The sequence below is a fragment of the Populus trichocarpa genome, chromosome 19 (assembly GCF_000002775.5).
Source record: "Populus trichocarpa isolate Nisqually-1 chromosome 19, P.trichocarpa_v4.1, whole genome shotgun sequence".
NCBI classification, from domain to species: Eukaryota; Viridiplantae; Streptophyta; class Magnoliopsida; order Malpighiales; family Salicaceae; genus Populus; species Populus trichocarpa.
Window position 1 is genome coordinate 8,729,119 of NC_037303.2, and position 17,915 is coordinate 8,747,033.

Here is a 17,915-nt window from a genome sequence, read left to right on the forward strand (position 1 = left end):
AGAACACCTTAGCTTAAAAGAATACCCTAGTAGAACTCCTCATAAAATGAAACCCGTTGATACTAAGATCGAAACCTATTTCTTGGCCAAAATTGATGTTAATCAAGACTTTCTTTCTCTTCAACTAGAATCCGGCAATAATCTTTCTTCCCTCACAAATCATGTATTAAAAAATAAAAAAAATAAAGTTGTGGATTGAAATGGAATTATTTAAAACTAAAATGACAAAAAAATTATAATTTAGAAAGTTGGAAGATCAAAGTGAACTTTTCATGTCAATTCTAAAGCCGCCACCTATTTTTTCTATTTTTTCATTTTGGTCCTATGCCTTTTAATCTTGCCTCCTCTCAACAAATTCACTTAAATTGGCCATCAATTTGGTTCTATAAGGGCAAAATCAAGAAAAAAAAAGTTTGGACATGAAAAAAAAAAGAAGCATTGTTATAATCTATAATGTGTTATGTCTATAATTATAGTGACATGAGTCTACAGTGAAAACCCCATGTTGTTTGTTTTTTTTTTTGTTCTTTCTATAATGTGGTTTTTAAAAAAAATCAATGGTTAAGATGTTTTGGGTGTGTTTGTTTAACAATAAAAAATCTATTTTCTTTTCCTTTTTTCTTTTTCTTATTTTTCATTTTCTAATGAAAAATGGGAGAATGTATTCATTTGTTAAAAGTGAAAACTAATTTTTTCACTAGAATACACCAAAGATTATAACTGCTTTTCATAAATAAAAAACAAAATCATAATTTATAATATAATATAGTACTCATATTAATATTTTGTATTCATGATAATCTAATTATTTAATATTTATATTTATTTTATGCAAAATTAAAAACTACCATGAAATAGTTATATTGTTAACTAAAAAGATTTATTTATATTAGATTTATAATAAAAATTAAATTTATGAAAGTAACTGATATAAAAATATATATAAACAAATTATTTTTTACATTTCTAAAAAGTGCTTATATATATTAAAAAAATTATTGTTCATGTTCATTCTTCATTTGAAAAACAGTGGAAAACTTGTATTGTAAAATTGTGAAGAAGCTATAAATTGTGTTTTCCAAACTCAGTACAAATTTGAAAAACTGGAAAACTAGTTTTCCTATTTTCTGGATAGAGACATATTAATTTTAACATGATGTTCTAGTTTTTCTTTTTCTAACTCTAGTTTTTCAAAAAAAAAAAAAAAAAACTCTATTTTAACACTCAAATAACATTAAAAGTTACTCTTCACCTGCCACACCACGACCACCTTCCGAGAATTTAATTGTAGTTCAAAGCATCTATTAAACTTCTTATTTGTTGATAATAACTTAGTCCTGACTAAGCTATACCACTTGGTTAATTTAATTTGTCAAGGACTGCCACTCCAAGTAGAAGTCAACATTTTGGTCATTTATGTGAACTCATGCGCCTACAGTTCATCTCTTCTAGTCATTTACATTGTGTTTATTTTTTAGATAACTTTTATGGTTGTGATTTGAAAAAAATAAATTTTTAAAAAGTGTGATTAGGTGTAGTTAGTTGAATTTAAATATGTGTTTGGTAAAAATTGTGGTTGAGGTTTATAAGCAGCAAAAAACATGTATAAAATGTTTGGTAGTTGTGTGGTTGCGGTTGCTTTTCAAAGTGCTTTTTACTTGGAAATGCATTAAAATAATTTTTTTATTTTTTAAAAATTAATTTTAATATCAGCGTATCAAAATGATCTGAAAACACAAAAAAAATATTAATTTGAAGTAAAAAAAATTAAAATTTTTCAAAAGCGCTTTTGAAACACAAAGATAAACAGAGTTTTACGAAACTCAGTTACAAAAGCATATAAAAACTGTTTCTTAGAAACTGCGTTTCAAACTCAATTTTTTAATGGGCTCTACAGTAAAAAACACAATTTGATGTGTTACCAAATACTTTACTGTGTTTTTTGCACCGCAAACACAAAAGTTGCAAGTAAGCAAATGCAATTAATCAACTACTTTCCAGTTCTCCTGGTCAATTAGAACTCTTCAGACTTGGTTGATTTTACTATTTGTGATCGATTTTAGCTTCTTTATATATGTTTAATCATGGATAATTACTATTTTTTTTTATCTAGTTGACACGTTGATGTTTATTTTTAGAATAAATAAGTAAGTTATCATTTACTTTTAAAATATTAATTATCTTTCCACAAGTAATTAAAATCTCTAATTATTAATTAGTGATTGTTAAAAAATAACACTAGAACACATGGAAGCACAATTCAGGTTTTTCTTTATACATGTTAGAACTTGAGAATCCACATGGTGCAAAGGAGGGTAGAAAATTCAAGGAGAATGCTACTGTTTTACTATATAAAACTACCTGTATGTTCCATATTTCGAGGATAATATAATTTTAGTTATTTATATATAAACAATTGTTTAGTAATTTAATTATTTCATTTTAATCTTATCTTGTGTTATCATAATCATTATAATTATGTATATTTGAACATAAATATTAATAGATCTCATGCTTATTAAAAAATTTAATCTAAATTTTGTATAAATTTTATAGTTTTTTTTCCAACTTAGTATTAGTTTTTAAATTTCTTTTTATTATTGATTGAATTTGAATTTAGAAAATTTCTATCCTAACACTATAATCAAGAGGCAATAATTTTTTTTAAAATATATAATATATTTATTTTCTTGAGTCATATCAAATTTAAAATTTTAATTATTCTTTAGTTTTTTAAGAAAGCTATTGTATCATTTGATTTTATAAATTTATAAAGAAAAAAAGCTTAATTAAAAAAATAAAAAAATCACATAATATATAAGTGAACTCCTATATAATTATAAACTTTTGAACAATTTGAAGGATCTTAATATGGGTTGATTTAGAATAAAAAAAGAGTTTCTTGATTTTTCTTCTTTTATATCTTACCAAAAAATATTCAACATGCATTTTAAACTAAAACTTATGATATGAGCTTTCTATTTATTAATTTAACAAAAAGATTTTACAATCAAAGTATTTAGTCGAAAAGTTTCTTTACAATTTCTCTTCTTTTAATTGTGACTCAAAGTATTTTGATTTTCTTTTATTTTTTTTTTACTTACATGACAAGATGTGCCTTCTCCTTGAAGGGGTGTTGTTCACTCCTAACTTGGCATTCCTTATAGATATGCCTAAAAAACATGTGGTCCTGGAGTTATATTAGTGTGTATATTCTATAGCCAGTTGATTGGTTATACATGATATTGATTTTATTTTTATAAATATATTTAATTTATTAATAAAGATTTATTTATTTTTAATTTTCATCAAATATTTTATTAATGAATCTAATATTTGATTAATGAATCTAAAGTAAACATAAAGTTCATGAGACAAAAAATGTTTTGCAAAAAAAATTATAAAGTTATTATAATTATGAGATTCCTATCGCATCAAAGTATTGTTTCTAAATAGTCCTAATCCATGCTTTATTAAGACTGAATATTAATTATAGCTGCTGAGACTGATATATATAATATTATGTTCTTTTTTTTATAAAAAGAAACATACATTGTTCTCATAAACTAAGGTATGAAGGATATTTAGAACAATATTTAAGTGTTTATCAGGTGACATGTATACTAAAATGACCAGTATGAGAATTCAATATAAAAATATCATTTGTATTTATGGAAAGACTTACGAGACGATTGTGTAAGTGATTTTTAACTTGTGATTACTAAGTTTTCTTATATAGGAAATGTTATGTTTTAATCCCGCTACACATTACTCTTATCAAGGGAAATAAATGGGTAGATATTAGATATAATATAAATTATATGAAGATATTTAAGTAACCAAGAGAAGATTCATCACCCTAAATAAATTAGAGAAAATGTTTCATCTGTTCTCAAATAGTATTGATTATAAATTTTTGCACAAGATAGAATGAGATTTGAAAAGAATTTCAAATTTTATTAAAAAAACTAATAACTATAGTGTTATAGTTCTACCCTTAGCTAAGGCCATAATTATCTTCAAATAGGAATTAATCAGTTTTTTTAGACTAGAATATATCAAGTTCCTATAAAACCAATATAGAAGGAAGGCTACATGTTCACATTGGGTTGGAAAATTTTCTTCTTTCTTCTCTCTTTTTAAAAGGGTGATATTTATTCACCCCTAGGTATAGACCTCCTATCATAGATAAATTATACAATGTAATGATCTACATGCCATACTTGAAGATGAAGACATTGCTTGATTGACCATGTAATGATCTACATGCCATACTTGAAGATGAAGACATTGCTTGATTGACCAGAAAAGGAAGAGTTTCCATTCTTTATTAAAATGATGTTGAACTCTTCTTAGAGTGTGTTTGGCAATGTGGTTACGGGTGCTTTTCAAATAACTTTTCGTGTCAAAATGCATGCCAATGATGTTTTTTCATTTTTTAAAAATTATTTTTGACATCAGCACATCAAAACGATCCAAAATATACAAATCATATTAAATTTTAGTGAAAAAAAATTTTCAAAATTTTTGGGAACGCAACCGCAGCCGCGTTCCCAAACGAAACCTTAGCTAGTTGATGTAATCAATGATGGCAACATAAGGCCATAATGGAATCCACTTCTTCTAGATGTTCAAGTTGATGCAGTCATCCTAAAGTTAAAGCTTTTCTTTGTCGATATAAAAAAGGAAGAGGCTATCTTTTTTTGGGATAATTTCTTCTTTGTAAAGGCTAGGACGTTCCTCATTCATTCACTTCTTATGACTTCTCAATTTACTTTAGGGATGCAATCAATGCATTTTTTACAAGTGATTAGGGATTATTTTGGTTGATAAGCATTGGAAGATGTTATTTTTATTAAAGAAATAAACTTATGTTTTCTGAAAATCACTTTTTTTTTTTTTGCAAAAATAAATTGGAGATATTTGGATAAAAAAAAATGAAGATCTAGGTGTTAATTGATTAATTATTAAGATAAAAACTTAATGTAACAATTCTTACAATCCTAAACGTCCATCTAAGCCAAACAACATTTCATTTTGAATTTTCTTAGTTTGATAACATGTTAGTAAGTAAAACATGGTAACAATGCTAAATTTACCATCAATGGTTGATTTGTTGATAAATTTAAAAAAGAATTATGGAGAATAATTTTTACATTTAAAATAAACAATCATTTATAATTTAATTAAGAATAATAGTTATTCTAAATGGTTGTTAACTTTAGAACCCGTAAGATTAGTCAAGGTACACGTAAACTAACCCGGATACTCACATAAATTAATATTTATATTTGAATTAAATTGTTATTCACATTGTAAATTAATGAAGATAATTGAGATCAAACATCAACTAAAAAGATTAATGTTTACATTATTAATAATCGATCAAGTTCTATGCAAAACAAGAGTATTTAATAATTAGAGTAATGAATATCGTAGGTATAATTGAAATTCTAACACACATCACTGCAAATCGATGAGCTCATAAGTTGTATGAATTATGAATTATTCTTGTAATAACCACTCTTGTAATAACTTATCCCTAACCTTCAGATTTTTCAAGAAGAGAACTTTGAATTTTGTGTCTTTCTCTCTGTTTTTTTTATTTTTAAGATAAAGGTGTAAATCGAGCAAAAGCAAGCTAGAGGCAACATGAGAACTTTTGGAAAATACAAGGGTAGCGAAGAAATAAAGTGGAAATTGACAGTGACGAAATTTGGCCTAAAAAGACAAAAGAGAGAGAAGAAAATGAATAAATGAAATTCCATATGGACGGAAAGAAAAGAGAAGAAAAGCAGAGGCCATGCCGTGCGATCATCTGTGTCGTGTCATTATTCTCTCTGTTTGGAGAGAAAGAAGAGTATAAACCAGAAGAGAGAAACAGAACTCTGTTAGATTTAGATCAGACAAGAAATACTAAACAGTAAGTGATAGAATCGAGGAACACCTGGGAAGATCATCATCATAGAGAGGGGATGGGTCAAGCCTTTCGCAAGCTCTTCGACACCTTTTTCGGCAATACCGAGATGCGGGTACTCTTCTCTGGCATATCCTTTTATTTTACTCAAATTAATTTCGCATGAGAAGTGAAATTCAAGAGATTTTGACTGTATTCTTGAAACTCGCCAATCCAAAATTGTTTGGAGCTGACTTAGGTTGTCATGCTCGGACTCGATGCAGCCGGTAAAACTACCATACTTTACAAGTTGCACATTGGAGAAGTGTTATCCACTGTCCCTACAATTGGTCGGTCTTTTTTCCTTGCAACATCTTTCCTTATATTATAGGTATGCTTCCATTGATCGGAGGAGCAGCGCTTAAGTATTATATAGGTATGCTTATCCCTCCTTTCTCCCACAGGGTTCAACGTGGAGAAAGTTCAGTATAAGAATGTGGTGTTCACCGTTTGGGATGTTGGTGGACAAGAGAAACTAAGGCCGCTTTGGAGGCATTACTTCAATAACACCGATGGGCTGGTAATGGTTATTGTCTGCGTTTTTTATTTTGCGCGGTTATGCTTCTTGCAATCCATTGTTTCTTTCTAAATCTCGATTTTCGCTTTGCATTGATCCACATATACGTCTGTGCAACTCATATGCTCTGTCTTGAAGCTGAAGGGTCTTGTAATAGTACAACTGCTTGTACCTTGTTTTCAGTAGTAACTAGTAAGTATATTTCTCTATGCAGATATATGTTGTTGATTCGTTGGACCGGGAGAGAATTGGAAGAGCTAAGGCAGAATTTCAGGTTGTGTATTCAGAAAGGTATGCAGGTTATACCATGCTAATGTTAGAAAGAGTTCTAAGTTGACCACCACCTTTTCTTTCAGACCATCGTCAAAGATCCATTTATGCTCAACAGTATCATCTTGGTGTTTGCCAACAAACAGGACATGGTAAGTTCTATTAATGGTATTTGATGTGCTTTCCCACACATATAAAACTCATTAAACGAGTACTCCTTAAGTGATTCTGATGAGCTGCATACGAATTGAAATATCCAAGTCAATGTCCTGCACAGATACAAACTATCTGACCCACCCTCCCAATCTTGCAAAGTAGAATGTAGAGCAGAGAGGATATAGAATCCCAGTACAAGTTTATAATCATAATTCAAAAGACTAAAACATACAGACGCACGCACTCATTTTACCTGCTACAATGATTAATCACCATGTCTATTCATATCTAAGCGGCCCCTTTGCTGTGACTGACTTCTGGAGCCTGTTGTGCTAATCATTTATCCTGCGATTCTCTATATTTGCACTGACTGAAACCATGCAATGCAATTTGGTATTCATGTTTGGTTTCTTGCTTGATGAACTTTGTATATGAATTGTTAATTTCCTTATTTTATTTGTAGGGCAGGTTATCAGTTATTTTGTTTCATATAAAAAAGCCTCGTTCTGTTTCCAGCTTTGTTCATTACCCACATCAGTAATTTATTGGATAAACTATAATCTAGGCAAATTCACCTACTTTTGTTGTCTCATTACTCAAATAAAATAAATGAGCTGCCACCTGAATACTTTGAAGATTAAAGGAAGTTATATTAACGGACAAAAAGAAATACAAAATCATGTTAGATAATAAGACATCCTCTAAAATATAAAAGCAAAAAAGCAGAACCAGCTAACAATACTCACCCAAAAGAACCTGAATCATGACGTCATACAGAGAAAAGGGAAATTATCCTATCCCATAAAATTTGTCCTGCTGCACCCCTATGCAATTGTAAGCTCATCAACATGGGGGAATAGGGAGGAGGTTTGTGACAACCCTAATTTCAGCATATCTGCATGAATGGATCTCTAACTTTTGTGCTGACATCTGTATATTTCTCAAGGTGACAATCCTTTGAGCTACATGCTTCTAAAAATGTGAGGCTAATGAAAGATGAAATATGAATTAAGATGTATGATACATGAAATATATAATAAACTTTCCGAGAGTTTTGAACAAGGACTGTTCTGTACTGTTTGAATTCATTGCAGTGATAATGATAAATCTTTTCTTTTTGGCTGTAAAATAGTATTTGCATTTGGTAAATTTTTTAGATGGTATTTATTTCCTCATACTTATTCTGGATGATATCTGTATTAGAAAGGTAGATAAGGCAATCTTTTTTTTTCCTTCTAATTTTAACAACATCGCAAAAAAAACAAAAAAGAAAAGAAAGAAAAGGTATCAAACCCGGATATGATACCTGGAGAACAGTGTTGAAACATCAGGATAATATTAGGACTCTTTTGGTCAGAAAAGATGCATCTGAACTTGATGCTGAACTTAGATATTTGGCAAGCTGCAGCTAGAAATTTGAAAAACTTTGCTTATTCTGGAAATATATAGGTTTTAAAACTTCTGTTCTGATCAATCTCTTGTTCTTTTAAACAAGAGAATCACTTGGTGAAGCCTCACTAATTTTGAGTAAAATTCATACATCAAGCTATTAACTTTGTCTAGTGGGGATTTGATTAAAATACTTGACTGCCAGACTGCTTTCTAAGTTTATCAACTGCACTAGATGTGAGTAGTAATTATGCCTTCTCAGACTTGCTTCTTATGTCATGCATCAAGGCTCTTACATCTCATGTGCTTGCTGAAGAGTTCTTGGCACTTAGATTTTGGACTTTAGAAATTTGCAAGGTGAAATGAAGCTTCTATAAAAGGGCTGATTTATTAAATCTGCTATGCTTTTAATGGAAAGGAGGCATCCATCTGTCTGAAACAGTTTTTAGATACTTCAGGGCCTGTTTTCATGTCTTTCAATCTCCTTCCCTTTCCCCCACCCCAGGGCCTTCTGTTTTGATTTGCTAAGAGCACATGGATATTTGAATGAAAGCACAGCAGGTTGCTGTTTCCATTTTTTCTGCAAGTTCTTTCTGAGTCTCATGATGGTGTTGGTCAATACATTAGAAGAAGTTATTTCAGTAAATGAAGTATTCCATAATTTCCCAATTGTTCTCTAACATTGGCAAGGAAGCAGGAACCATCAAATTGAGTAGAGATCCGATCAAACACTGCTCCAGTGATGTTTGTTTCGCCAATGCCACTCATACCCCAACATCCCAGAGAGTGACATCTGATGAACAAATGCATAATAATGATTCTATTTTCTCAATGGCTAAATAGTTTAAAATTGGAATTAGAACATTCATTAATTCGAGCAAACAATATCAATCAATTTTATGCACGAACAGATGAAGTGAAGGGCAAAAACTCTCCAATATAAGGAGGACAAACTAGAGGAGGCTGAGAGGAGCAAGTGCTTTCTATATGTTGAGGTCCATTTTTTGTCCTTTGCTAGTTGCTTCATGTTGATGGCCAAGACACCACAGCCTTTGCTATATTTATACCTCACTCTATAGTGATTTGTATCATTGTTAATAGATTTGCCGTAAGCATGCATAAGAATTCAATGAGAGTGTTGCATCGAAATGCAAATACATGTCGATTTTTATTGCATGCTTGTTCAATGGTTATAACTATAGTGATATGTTGGACTCCATTTTTCTTGTTCAGAAAGGAGCAATGACCCCGATGGAAGTATGCGAAGGACTAGGTCTTTTCGAACTCCAGAACAGAAAATGGCACATACAGGGAACTTGCGCTCTCAGGGGAGATGGACTTTATGAGGGCCTGGACTGGTTATCTGGAACTTTTAAAGAGATGAGAGCTGCAGGATACTCTTCAGTGGGCACCTCATCATTCTAACATTCCAAGGTCATATATTTATTTCCCATTTACCGTCAGGATTCTGGAAGCAGCATCGTGTCAAATTTGTCACTTAATTTTTATTTACTTCCTTTCGCAGGTTTGTTGGAAGCCTCAAGTTCATCTCGATGAAGCTGGAGAGTAGGCCGTTGCTTCTGGGGAAGTCCTGAACTAATCATTTGTAGGCTGCCTAAAGCATGTGGATTTATTAGGTCTCTTACCTTTGGCTTTGACTTCCTCCCGTGTATATGGAAATACAGTCTGAACGGGATCTTTATATGCTTTGGGGTGCCCATCTTATAAAGTAGATTGCTTTTAATTCGGTCTCTTGCTGTACTGTATTTGGATGGAAGAAGGGTAGGGCTATTAAAAACACGTAAAGATAGGGAAAGGAAGGGGATAATAGGGTTAGAAAAATGAGATTAATTATTGAATCACAAGAACATCCTTGAAGAGTGAAAAAGAGGGCATTTTATTTCTTTAAAAGTAAAGAATATGTGTCATTTAATAATCTTCATGCTTTAAACACCTCAATTTGGAGTCTACTAAGATTTTTAATTATTTGGAGGATTGAACTCTCCCAACAAAATCCATCTTTTCCTTTGCTTTTATTAGTAAACTAAACAAGGATTAAGGACTTTGATCCCATCTTTAGCTTCCTTTTTCAAACATTTCTAAACAAACACGTTATTATTACAAGCACATTGACTTACAGATCTCAATTGGACATCTAGATCATTATGACTTGTTGAATCCACTACAAAAACCAGTTACTCAGGACAGAGCCAGGAGGTGGCTAATGAAGGTGGCTAACGAGGGCCTAGGCCCCCAACAAGAAATTCAAAATTTTCTAACTAGGGTCTTGAATCTTCAAATGCATCATCGTTTTCAAGTAGGGATAAAAATCCATACTTTAATAGACAATAGCCACACCAAACTTGCAAGCCATTTTTCCCTAACCCAAATCCTTCAATTGAAGCCTTCTTCCTATACCACAGCAAAAAGACTTCAACTCAAGTTTGGATTAGTTGCAGAAAGTGACTTGAAAGTGCATGTTGAAAGAGAACTGGTCTCTCAAACCGAGAAAAAGGATATGAAGGCTTTTCTCGGCGGGTAAGTCTTCTTCTTTATTTTAAAATTGAGTTACCTTTTTACTTTTTCCTATTTGTTTTTATGTTTCAAAAATATTTTTTAAAAAAATAGTTTTTTTTTTTATTTTTTTTGCTTTAAATTAATATATTTTTGGTATTTTTAGATCATTTTGATGCGTTGATATCAAAAATAATTTTTAAAAAATAAAAAAAATTATTTTGATATATTTCTAAGTGAAAAACACTTTGAGAAGCAACTGCTACCACACTTTCCATACAGGTTTTAGGCATCTTTCTCGACCTAAAAAATAGTCTCTAACAACTCTACCATCAATACTTTTTTTTATTGATCTCTAAATCAACATTTTGGATTATGCTTGCTAGCTTTATTTGGATGTTCATATTAAATCTTGTGGCTTATTGAAGTTATAATTCTCTTTTAACTCTTCTTGGCTAAGATCTTTAATTGTTGTTTTGACCTTGAAATAAACCTTTAATGGCTATGCTATCAAGACTACTATATGAAGCATTAAATCATATTTTTGGATTGGATATAGAGGTTTATCAATCACTTATATAAACTTTATGACTTATTGAATCTAATTTGATTTCTTGGGATTTCTTGACCTTAAAACTAGCTTATAATAACTTTTTCATCAATAAATCTATAATGCTTGTTTAATAGCCTAGATTATCTTGTTGAACTTTTATCTTTAATTAAAAACAACCTCTAAAACTTTTAATATCAAGAGTACTCTATAAAGCTTTCAATCAACATTTTAGATTTTGAGCCAAAAAATGTTTTAGACATGAGCATATTCAATATAGTTGTTTAACTCAAGAAATGATGTCAATATAGAATTATAACATTATTAACATATAGTCAATGATAACTTTGAAATGTCAAAAGAGTTGTTATACTTCAATATCATGAATAATGTTTATAAATAAAAAATTATTTCACCAAAGGGTTAAATACATGGTTCATCCTTTTGGTTTGGATTTTTTCTTATCACATTTATCCCTACGATTTTGCTTTGGTGACTGTTGTCCTTATACATACAATTATTGGTCATGTTTAGCCTTATAGTTTCGATGTTTGGTAATATTCACCCCCTATAATTTCTAGTTTTAGTCATATTTGCCCCTATGATTTTGATTTTAGTTTGGTCATTACATTGAGGCTTTATTTATATTTGTGAATACTGGTTGTAGGTTAGTTACGGTCGCCGATGATTTTTTCCTCCATCCATCGTTGGATCCTGCTCAATTTGAGACATATTGGTCATATGGATGAGCTCTTCATTCAGAATGATGGAGATTGGAATAAGAGACTTCGACAAGAAGTTGTTTATCAGTGAGCAATATACTATCAATTTTCAGGTCAGTTTTGTTTTGTTTTGATTTAGAGGGATCTATCTGTTAACATGCTTTGATTTTTGAATATGTGTCGCATGACATAATGATGATTAACTTCATCATTTGAAATTGATCAATTTTGATTGAGTTAGGAGAAAATTTAACTTTGCTGAAACTTTTGGTTAAATTAAGTTAGCAAGAATGAAATAAATGGAAAGTGTGGTGGCTTGATTTGTGTTTAACCATAAAAAACATGCTAATTATGATTTAAATTGAAGAAAATCCTTGGTGTCTTTTCTTAGGCATGTTCGACCAGAGAAGTTTGGATAAGCTGTAGTAGAAACATGAATAAGTGATGAAGATATATATAAACTTTAGGATATTGATCTAAAAACAAAATGATAGTAGAAAAAGTGAGATAGTGGTTGCCCAAGTGAATAGTTCGGTTACCCAACTTCCAACTGAGGTTAGGGCACCCAAATGATAAAAATTAAGATTGGTTTCTTCTTAAAGATTGTAGGTATAAATGTTATTTTTTAAACAAAACTGATCTCGCTTAATCTAGAGTTGTAGAGCTTCGGATATAGACTAATCTCTTGTCCATTTTTTATTTTTTTTCATTGATTTGTGAAAATGACGCAAATACATCAAGAACATATTTTTTGGATTTTTTTTAAGAAAATGATTTTTGGGTTATGACATCCTTTATGAAGAAATTCTTGGAAAAAAATCTTTATTAATTGAAGTAAAGATATGTCATTTATTATTAATATGTTAACTACATATAAAAAACAACTTTACCTATGTTATACTTTTTATAAACACAAGGTTTATTTAATTTTTTGATGAAATTAAAATATTTAATTATCTTATTAAAATGAATATTTCATCTCTTTTAAGCTTACTTGAGGCCATAAATTACAGCTTGCATATTTTATTAGCAAATTTTTTAGATTCAAAACCTTCAGGTATGTCATATCTTTGTGAAGATTTATATTTAGAAATGAAATTGTGACATCAATTTGCTAAATATCATAATCATTGATATACAGGTACAACAAGCAAAATTCATATGGAACTTAGCATAGCTACTGACTAGAAGGTTTCATCAAATTCAACCCCATATATCTTTTCCTAAAACATTTGACAACCAGTTTGGACTTGTGCATTTATACATGATCACCTCTATTAGTTATTTTTTTAAAGATCCACTTATATCTAATAAGTTTTATTCCTTCAGTGAATCAACCAAAACCCTTAGTTATTTGATGTACTTGGAATCTATTACAAATTTTATAGCCTTAAATAATTTTATAAAATCAACATTAGATATTGCTTTCATATATTTAGTAAGTTTATTAGGTATGAGTAACTCATCATTTCCAATTTCATTAATAAATTCATATCGCATTAATGCATGATGTCTCCTACCAGATCTATAAAGTTGTGTTTCTAAGTTGTGTTTCTTAAGCTTTAGACAAAGCATCTAAAGTTATAGTTTCAACCTCGAGTTTTATTTGGATGTCAGTTTGGAGATTGGAATGATTAAAAAAAAATTTAATTAATATCTTTTTAGTGTTTTTTATTTATTTTGAAATGTTAGTATTAAAAATAAAAAATATATATATTTTAATATTTTTTTTTAAATAAAACAATAGTATCCTCCAGAACGGGTGACCTAAATTGTGAAACAACGGTGTATACTATAAATCCAACTATCCAAGGGATAAATACAGAATATGAATTTGAAATCAATACTACAACAGTAAAAAGCCAGACGGTGGGAATGTCGTCAGCTGTCAGGATAGAATCCCGTTGAAACGCGGAAATTAACCCTATAAATCATATTATGTTCCACATGTGAATTATGAGCATGCACGGTGCCAGGTCTGAGCTTGAATCTAACACCTGTATATTTGAATCTCTAACGCGTGTCAAACAAAACCTCCCCTGCATGCAAAAGTAGAGAATCCCTTCACTGACGAAGTTTTTAAAACCATATCGATGCGAGAGTAGTCTCAATCGCACTTGCTTCTGTCTGTTCGCCGCTCAAACCCCTCCTCGTACGGCTACACCTGCAGGTCAGTGCTTATCCATCAATCAAAGAATATTAGTGTTCCGATTATATTAATTACGTATATATAGCTGGTCCAATTGCCATCTCTTAGTATAATGGAAGAACCAGACACGGAGATGGAGTGGGATGAGATGATGAAACGATCAGAAGAAAATAATAGGTGTGGAAATGTTAGCTGGATATTGAACAAAGGATTGTCGGTGGGAAAGATGATTTTGGTCACAGGTTTTGTGATATCTTCAGCACCTGTGTTTCTTCTTCCATTTGTTGTTGTCTCAGCAATTGGCTTTGCTTGTTCTGTCCCATACGGGCTTTTCTTGGCAAGCTATGCTCTCACCGAGCAGCTTATGTCTAAACTTCTTCCAGCATCTTCTCACATTTCCCTGGAATATTATGGAACAAATAAAAATATCATTGTCGATGATTATAGAGAAGACGACGCATGCGCTGATCAGTTTGGAGGAGATATTATTGATATGGGAAAGGAAGGAGAGCCAAAATTATCAGTGGAAGTCAACAGTGCCAGGGGTGAGATGATTTTTGACAAAGAAAACGACTATGAAGTGCCCCAAGGATTTTGGAAGGATGAGAAACATCCATTGGATGATAAAAATAACGCAACTCTTGTGGATGAAAATGGATATGAGGAAGATGTTGAAGATCAAGATCATAAACCTCCATCAAAAGTCCAACAAGCCGAGGAAGAAAAACCAGTCATAGAACAAGGCAGGGAAGCAATAGTTGGGGCGTCCCAAGTCATGATTGTAATTAATGAGGGAGATGAGGGAAGTGGCAGTAATCTTCGAAAAAAAGAGGAAGCACCATATGAATTAGCGAGGAGTTTGGCTGTAAATTTATCTCAGGATCATGATAAGGACGAAGATAAGGAACGGGTGATAGAGATGGTATCCGATGTCCTCATGGAGAAGCAACCAATTCAAGATGTCAGAGGGTTGTTAGAGAAGAAGGATTTTGGTGACAGTACCAAGGGAGGAGCGCAAGGGAATGTTGCCTATGTTAAACAAAACCTTCAACTGATTAGAGAGAAGGAACTAGTTGTGACTCCTCCAAACGAGGATGCAAGAGAAATTGCCGATGAAAGTGGTTTGGACTTGTTTGATGATAAACAAGCAGTTGGTCCTCAGTGTTCTTACGCAGATTACCGAATTCCTGAAGGTAAATTAATTTATACTGTAGTAATAGTTGTTGCACTGTGAGAAACTTAATCTGTAACTAGCGTTCTTCAATTTAGTCTATTGTTTCATCTGCAGGGAGTGAGCAATTAAGTTACAAAGCTTATGAGGTTACTCTTCCAACAACGGTGGATGACTCCAAATGTACTGGAATTACCTCTGAAAATGACATCCATTTGGCTGCTGGTAATGTTAAGGTATGACTTGCTATGGATTGCCATAAACAACTAAAACAAATATGAGACTCTCATGCATGCCAAAATGTGTTGTTGGTTAATCTCCTTTATGCATGAGATTTGTTTGAAGGGTTGATTAAGCTGCTATGTTCATTATTGTCGAGTTATTTTACTGCTCTTTCTACTTTCTTTCTTTTTTAATCTGTTATTTCTGGATGACAAACCAAGTTTTGAATGGAAAGGCCTAGGTTTCCCCCACTAACACAAAAGGACTAATATATCTGTAATCTTCTTTCCCTTTTGGAATTAAGCAAACTTAAGTAATTATGAGGTGGAATTGCATTTACATGTTCTGTGATGTCTGCCTATCTTTAATTTTGAGCTGGAATTGCATTAGCTACCTCACAGATAGATTTGGCACTAGTTACAAGATCAGGTTTTAGCTGAATTAGAACCATAGTATTTTTCAAGGATCTATGAAGTATTTGACAACTATTTTACACTATTCCATATATTTGGTTATATATTTTCTAAAAATGTATTAATTTAATAATACTATATTTACAAGCTGAGTCATGGATATATAAAGAAATATTTTACATACTACAACATTAATTCCAGAATCGAAGGCTGAAGTGACTTGGTTTAGATGAAAATACTCCTAAAATGGCATTGACAACTTCGGGTTGCATGGTTTTGTGGAGGGTTTATTCATCAATTAAAGTTATGGGAAGATTATCTTATGTTATAGATGGCCTCATAACATAGATTAGAAGTGTTAAGTTGAGAGATGGATTCAACAACTCTTGCGAGAGCAATTATTAGTGCTAAATGTTCTGGTTTATGTGATCAATTATCTCTTAATGTTGATTCCATATGTTGTAGATGTTGTTGGGGCCATCTTGCCCTGTTTGAGGTTTTCTGTTCTTAGACTTCAGCTTCATTTCTTACCAAAAGAGCAAAAAAAAAACAAAAAAAAACTTTGGAAACTATTTTTATTGGTATCTGATATCAGTGAGAAGTCGGCCTTTCTTTTAGTTTTCTTTCTCATGAGGTTTTATGGCAGTTCAACCCAAGCTTTATTAGGCAACCATTTGGGTTTTTGTTGCATAATCCTTTTGGAGCTCGAAGCCTCTAAAAGTTCGCTTAGTCCAAGTGCCGTCTCTGTGACAGTGTAAAATTTAGTGAAAGTATTGTTGCATACATTGCATTGCATTCTGCCATGAGTTTTCCCGTTTTGGCTAAAGCAAGACTGAGAATTTGAACAGTATCCTCTATACAAAGTTAAATCTTGTATGAGATGGCTACTGAAATTTTGCTAGGTGATTACCTCTAAAACCTCACTTCGCATAAATGTTTAAATTGATGATCATATTCACCAATGTCTATGTTCTGGTCCTGGTTTTGAGTGTTAGAAATGATAGTGCTCTGGAAAAGGGTCAGCTTTCCGACTCACCAAGTACCTAACATCAAAGTTGGTGAAATCTCAGAAATAAAACTCCCAGCATATTTTGTCAAACTGAATTGTATAAAATCCACATTGATTGCAGGTGTTGTACAGTGAGGACAAGATATGGAAACAAATTCGTGCAGTACGCACAATAGTGGGGTACAAAGCTTCTGTGCGAGGAACGTGTATTGATGAGCTCAAGGCACTGTATGTTTTCACCGGAGTGGAACCACCCGCCTCATTCAGGGATCCTTCCGATCTGGCGGAGGTCAATGACAAGCTTAAATTTCTTATGACCATTGTTGGAGTGAAGTAGAACTGCAGTTAGTTTATCCTATGTTTCTGTCCTAACAATGTCTCTGATTATGTTCGTGCGATGTTATGGATATTTGCTTCCCTGAAGAGAAGCTGCAGATTTTGCAGCCTGTGAATCTTGCAAATCATGTACGTGTTTAGAGCTATTGTCAGGAAATCTTGAGAAGACGTGCATTCAATTGATTGGCGATTCTAGCGCTTCCACGTCCACTGACAAAATAAAATATAGTCCTTATTTTCTTATTTTAGTTGAAGATTATACCTCCATGCTAAATATGTGTTTGAGGTGAATAATGGCACGGGATTGAGAAAAGTAAAAAGGAGAGGTTAGAGGATTTTTAGCCTGTTTTGTTTTTTGAAAAGTAATTTTTAAGAAATTAATTTTTAAATTTTTTATATTTGTTTATCATTAGAAAAATTGATCTATGAAAAATACTTTCCGGTCAATGAAAAATAATTTTTAATCAAAGAAAAATTTGGCTTGGTTTCCAGAAAAGTGTTTTCCTTTTATTTTAAGCAAAAAATACTTTCCAGAAATTGT

The 17,915-nt window shown here is 31.7% G+C and overlaps 2 protein-coding genes across 2 annotated transcripts; both read left to right on the plus strand.

The window, feature by feature from the left end:
• Positions 1-5,710: 5,710 nt before the first annotated feature.
• On the plus strand, positions 5,711-10,032 carry LOC112325621 (uncharacterized). Its single transcript, XM_024592428.2, has 7 exons — positions 5,711-6,032; positions 6,156-6,246; positions 6,361-6,476; positions 6,688-6,747; positions 6,830-6,895; positions 9,522-9,722; positions 9,814-10,032. The coding sequence occupies exons 1-6, from the start codon at positions 5,976-5,978 to the stop codon at positions 9,711-9,713; spliced, it is 582 nt and encodes a 193-aa protein (XP_024448196.2). The 5' UTR covers positions 5,711-5,975; the 3' UTR covers positions 9,714-9,722; positions 9,814-10,032.
• Positions 10,033-13,878: 3,846 nt separating this feature from the next.
• Positions 13,879-17,617, plus strand: LOC7459213 (uncharacterized). The gene is made up of 3 exons (XM_002325426.4): positions 13,879-15,416; positions 15,512-15,630; positions 17,160-17,617. The coding sequence occupies exons 1-3, from the start codon at positions 14,336-14,338 to the stop codon at positions 17,373-17,375; spliced, it is 1,416 nt and encodes a 471-aa protein (XP_002325462.3). The 5' UTR covers positions 13,879-14,335; the 3' UTR covers positions 17,376-17,617.
• Positions 17,618-17,915: the final 298 nt, after the last annotated feature.

What these genes read in the sequence shown, in the direction of transcription:
- LOC112325621 (XM_024592428.2), top strand. Translation starts at nt 5,976, where the DNA reads ATGGGTCAAGCCTTTCGCAAGCTCTTCGACACCTTTTTCGGCAATACC. An exon ending in TCGGCAATACCGAGATGCGG is followed by an intron (nt 6,033 to 6,155) that starts GTACTCTTCTCT and finishes GAGCTGACTTAG; the next exon opens with GTTGTCATGCTCGGACTCGA. An exon ending in TTGCCAACAAACAGGACATG is followed by an intron (nt 6,896 to 9,521) that starts GTAAGTTCTATT and finishes TTTCTTGTTCAG; the next exon opens with AAAGGAGCAATGACCCCGAT.
- LOC7459213 (XM_002325426.4), top strand. Translation starts at nt 14,336, where the DNA reads ATGGAAGAACCAGACACGGAGATGGAGTGGGATGAGATGATGAAACGA. An exon ending in AGATTACCGAATTCCTGAAG is followed by an intron (nt 15,417 to 15,511) that starts GTAAATTAATTT and finishes TTTCATCTGCAG; the next exon opens with GGAGTGAGCAATTAAGTTAC. An exon ending in TGGCTGCTGGTAATGTTAAG is followed by an intron (nt 15,631 to 17,159) that starts GTATGACTTGCT and finishes CATTGATTGCAG; the next exon opens with GTGTTGTACAGTGAGGACAA.